The 5158-nt window shown below is 36.5% G+C and overlaps 1 protein-coding gene across 1 annotated transcript in view; it reads right to left on the bottom strand.

Moving 5' to 3' along the window:
* Positions 1 to 3772, bottom strand: part of LOC106882148 (uncharacterized) — a 60783-nt gene extending 57011 nt beyond the window's left edge. The window contains exon 1 of the mRNA XM_052968463.1: positions 3464 to 3772. Within this exon, the coding sequence (XP_052824423.1) occupies positions 3464 to 3534 (71 nt within the window). The 5' untranslated portion in view covers positions 3535 to 3772. The remainder of the gene's footprint in view (positions 1 to 3463) is intronic.
* Between the last annotated feature and the right edge of the window lie 1386 nt (positions 3773 to 5158).

The raw sequence follows: 5158 nt of genomic DNA on the forward strand, positions 1-5158 counted from the left end.
TTATCTAAGAGTGTGATTTAACCCATTCATTACCAGATTTCTAAAGAAATATGCAACTTTTGTTCCAATTAAATTTGAAAAGAAGGAAGAATTTTTTAAAACAATTTTGTCATTATTAAGCTGGAGTTTGGAACATAAATTAAAAAGGAATTTTGAAGGAAAGTTTTAATTTAAATCACTTTGAAACAGTAAATTTTTATCATAAAAACAAGAGAAGTTTGAGGCAGGTTGATAACAAAAGGGTTAAAGAAATTTGGCTGTTATTTCTAACAGATTAGGTGACCATATAGAGGTTCTTCTGGTGAATCATGACTACATTTGGCACTTGTACTATAATACACTCTATACAAGATTATGTCTGGAAAAGTATGAACAACACGATTTCTTGTTTCTCCTCAACTCAACTCTCTATAATTCTAAAGCTCTCAACAATCATAGTGGACAACCCAATCAAGTCCGGACTCTGACACCAATTGTTTCATCATTTGACAGGCAATGCACTGTGCTCATCAACAAGACATTTCACTATCTGTCTGTGGATTCACACTATGTTTTACATGAGACTAAATACTCTCTTCTAGGTTATTGTCTTTTCTAAGAGAAACCTGACTGAAAAAAAAAAAACCTATAATCAAATACAATCCAGTGATGACCATCATGAAAATAATTGTGGCATTTAGTTTTGACCAGTAAGTTCTCTCTGTGATGTTTGAGATAATTTATATATGTCCATAACAATGAGTAACTTCAAGTCTCCAGATCATCATTGTCATCATTTTACATTCTTTTTTCCATGCTGGCACAGGTTGGACGGTTCTACAGGAACCAATGAACTAGAGGATTGCACTGTACTCCATTGTTTATGCTGGTATGGTTTCTTCAGCTGGATCATCACCATTACCATCATCCTTTAACGTCTTTTTTCCATGCTGGCATGGGTTGGCTGATTTGACCAGAGCTGGCAAACAGGAAGGACAGCTGCACCAAATTTCAATCTGATTTGGCTTGGTTTTTGTTCAGCTGGATGCCCTTCCTAATGCCAATAACTTTACTCAGTGTGCTGGATGCTTTTTACTTGGCACCAGCACGAGCAACTTTACATGGCACCAGCATGGGTGCTCTTATGTAGCACCATCACAGGGATTTTGCAGGCCAATCCTCAGAGAAGTCTTCCCTTAGGGAAGTATATGATGTGGTGCAGCAAAGTCCAAAAGAGTAGAAAGGGAGGAATCCAACGAGAGAGGAACAAAAAAAAAAACAGCACAAAGTCAAGAACAACAGAAAAATGTTGTTGATGGCCTCTGCTCAATGAGGAGCAAGGGGTCCTTCTGGTGAATCATGACTGCATTTGGTAATCATTCAATAGTTATATTCTATACAAGATTATGTCAGGAAAAGGATGAACAACAATTTGTTTCCTCTCTTGTTTCAAAACCTTTCAACAATCAGTGGACAACTTAATGAAGTCTAATGCTGTTAAGATGGTCTTATGTATAAGCTGTGTATAACTGAATAAATGCGTGTACCTCTTAATTATATTCATTTACTAATTTCTTTCTTTTTTTTTTTACTCTTCATTTTTAATAAGTTTGAAAGAAAAATTATTTTATAATAGAATATGGAACAAAACAAGCAACTATGTAGATTAATGCTGTAATTATGAATTCAAATCTCACTGTGATAGACTTTGCCTTTCACTCTAAAGAGGATAAAATGAAGTAGCCATCAAGCACCCAGGGGGTCAATTCACACTCATGCAATGCATCATGACCTAGCACATCTAGGTCAACATTGTCTAATGTGTCTTCATTCAAATAAGGGTGCACGTTGAGGGAGATTTTGCAACTATTTCTAGCCAGCCGAATGACTATATGGAAATCCTTTATTGGTATCTGTTTTAATAATACTTGAATGTGCATATGTGAGAGAGACAGACAGACAGACAGAAAGAGAGAGTAATGAAGGGATTAAGCTACTTATAATACAATTAGCGCAGCATTTTACCTTGGCCTTCAGCTCAGGTAAATCTGCTGAATCACTAGATTAAGAACTCAGGTGTAGACAGTATCAACAACAGACACAGCAGGTGACAACATGGGAGCTTCTACAATGTAGTTGTTCAATCTTCTGGAAATAGCAGCCAAATCAATTTTTCATTACACCCTGCATCCGTGTAAAATGAATGGAAACATTGGTAATGTATGTAACGCTACATACTCTTAATGAAGTGGATTGTCTCAGCAGGACAGCATATTAACTAAGGTCTGTTGAATTAGGAATGACTGGCCTGGCCTAGCTTGGGGTTAAACAACAACAACAACAAAAATGAAATAATATTAACAGTATCGGCAGCAACAACAGTATAAGGGGCAAAAACACATTAGTATCAACAACATAAATAATAATGGCTTCAAATTTTGCCAAAGGGTTAGCAATTTTGGTGGGAGGGGATGAGTCGATTACATTGACCCCAGTGTTCAACTGCTATTTATGTTATCGACCCCGAAAGGATGAACGGCAAAGTCGACCCCGGCGGAATTTGAACTCAGAACGTAGCGACGGGCGAAATACAGCTAAGCATTTCGTCCAGCGTGCTAAAGATTCTGCCAGCTCACCGCCTTAATAATAATAATTATTATTGTTTCAAATTTTTTGCCACAAGGGTAGCTTGGAGGCGGGGATGAGTCGATCACATCGACCCCATTGTTCAACTGGTACTTATTTTATCGACCCTGAAAGGGCGAAAGGCAAAGTCGACCTCGGCGGAATTTGAACTCAGAACGTAGCGACGAGCGAAACACCACTAAATAATAATGGTTTCAAATTTTGCCACAAGAGCAGCAACTTGAGGGGTGAGAATGAGTCGATTATATCGACCCCAATGTTCAACTGGTACTTATTTTATCGAAAGAATGAAAGGTAGAGTCGACCTCGGTGGAAAAATAGTAATACCCAAAACAAACTAGGTGCGGGTCATTAATGTCATGGGAGGTAATTCGATGCTTAAGGTTCATAATATTACTAGTATAGCTATAGGCACAAGGCCTGAAATTTTAGGGGAGAAAGGGCCGGTCGATTACATCGACTCCAGTGCTCAACTGGTATTTATATTATCGACTTCGAAAATACGAAAAGTTAAGTCAACCGCGGAGGAATTCGAACCCAGAACGTAAAGGTAACAGAAAATAAAGTGGACAGCGGTAGGATTTGAACACGTAATTAGTGATTGAATGAACTAGATAGCAGAATGTATTTACAATCAGTATAACAGGAAACTTGCCAGAACTATTCGTAGTAATTTGTTGGAGCAAAAAGAGTTGTTGTTGTTGTTGTTTAACCACAGGTTAGCTTCAATTGAGGAGAACGAAAATCCATATAACACACATTTAGAGAAAGTAAACTTAAAACAATGTCTAAAGAAATTTAAATCGTCTGTTAAAACATGTATGCTCTTGATACAGACCTGTGTCTCATGCGCCGGTTATGAGACTTCCTAGAGGTCCCAGGACTATGTAAAGATGTCCAAGTAGTCATAATTGAAGCGAAAGAGGAAATAGATTCTGTTTACATTTTCAGGTACGTTAAAGTTTTACTAGCTTCAGCGAGACGTAATGTTGATTAAAAGTAACAAGTCGGTGCGGTGTTAGTCATTAACAAAAACAAAAAAGAAGCAGCAGCATCATTTGGCTTAATTAGTTGAACTAACTAGATCTGAAATAATGCTTTTAAGTTTACATACACTATGTAATTCAAGTAAATAGGTTTTGCCACTGTCTTTCGTTTATTATAGTAGGCAGATAACAACAAATAGACGCAGACACACAGACATTTATATATCACACATACAAGGAGAATAATTGACAGGTATAGAATTAAAACAAACGGAAATAAAATAACATTGATAACCTCGAAATAATTACAAGTAACTCACCCACTTAACATTGTTTCGCTGACAGTGGAGCACTGGATTCGTGCAAAGTGTAATTAACGGGAATAGAAGCGTGTAATATGCACATGACAACTAGCTTGCGGGCAAATAGTGTCTGTATTATGTTGTTCTTTTCTCTAGACACATACACACACAAAGTTATATACGGGAATATATTCATTAACGTTGGAGTGGGTGGAGTACAGTGGTAGAAAAAGTAACTAAATGTGCTAAAAACTATTTATTTAACAACGGGAAATAATCCAGACGTTTTGCTCATGTCCATTTCGCCTGCTGTATAACACATTGGTTACAATAATTTTTTTTTTTAACTGCAGCTTGGTAACAATAAAGGAACTGATTTTCAAGGGATAAGTGGCAACAAGAGGTATTTTAACAATTTAACCTAGCCCGTACTAGTATTACAGTTTTACAAATTCGTATTTTGAAGGCAAATTGATTTATTGATGTATTCCAGTGGTCCTCAACTGGGGTCTATATAATATTTTGTTCTAATTTATATGCAATAAATTGATTATATTTCTACAATATACAGTATTTAAACTTTTTTTTTTTTTTTACAATTCCTAATAAAATTTCATTATAAAAATGTAAGAGTTTTTAGACAACGAGGATCCCACCCGTTGAGTAAAATACGAATTAAAAGTGGTCCATAGGCAAAAAAGTAGTCGAGAACTACTGATGTAGTCAGTTGTGCGAGCACCAGCAATGCAACAGATTCGTGGTTCGAATCCAGTTGGAGGACCTATTCTCTTAAAAGCGGTAGGATGGTTGGAGCGTTAGCGTATCAGTCGTTAGTGCAGTGGTTCTCAACCAGAGTCCATATAAAATTTTTGGGAGTCTACGCAGCAAAGCAGTATGTTGGAGATTCGCAATAGTATTTTAAAGGCCCCTGAAAAAAAAAATTCGCTTTAGGTATATGTATTAGTATGTATTGCAAGAGACATTTCGGTTTCTTTCTCTAACGTTTTACGTAGTTCAACCTACACTTGTTAATGTGTGGAAAACAAAATAGGAATTTTGGAAGAAGTTTCTGTAAAACTAGTTTATAAACATCAAACGGCTATGGGTGTCCATCAGAATAAAATAGTAACCAAAGGGATTCAGAGATGAAAAAATGGTAGAGAACCCGTCATTAGAGCATTGTGGTATTTACTCGCAGCCTTTCATGTTCAGAGTTAAAATTCTACTGGGGTCATATTTGTCTTT

Source organism: Octopus bimaculoides, chromosome 6 (genome assembly GCF_001194135.2).
Source record: "Octopus bimaculoides isolate UCB-OBI-ISO-001 chromosome 6, ASM119413v2, whole genome shotgun sequence".
Lineage (NCBI taxonomy): Eukaryota > Metazoa > Mollusca > Cephalopoda > Octopoda > Octopodidae > Octopus > Octopus bimaculoides.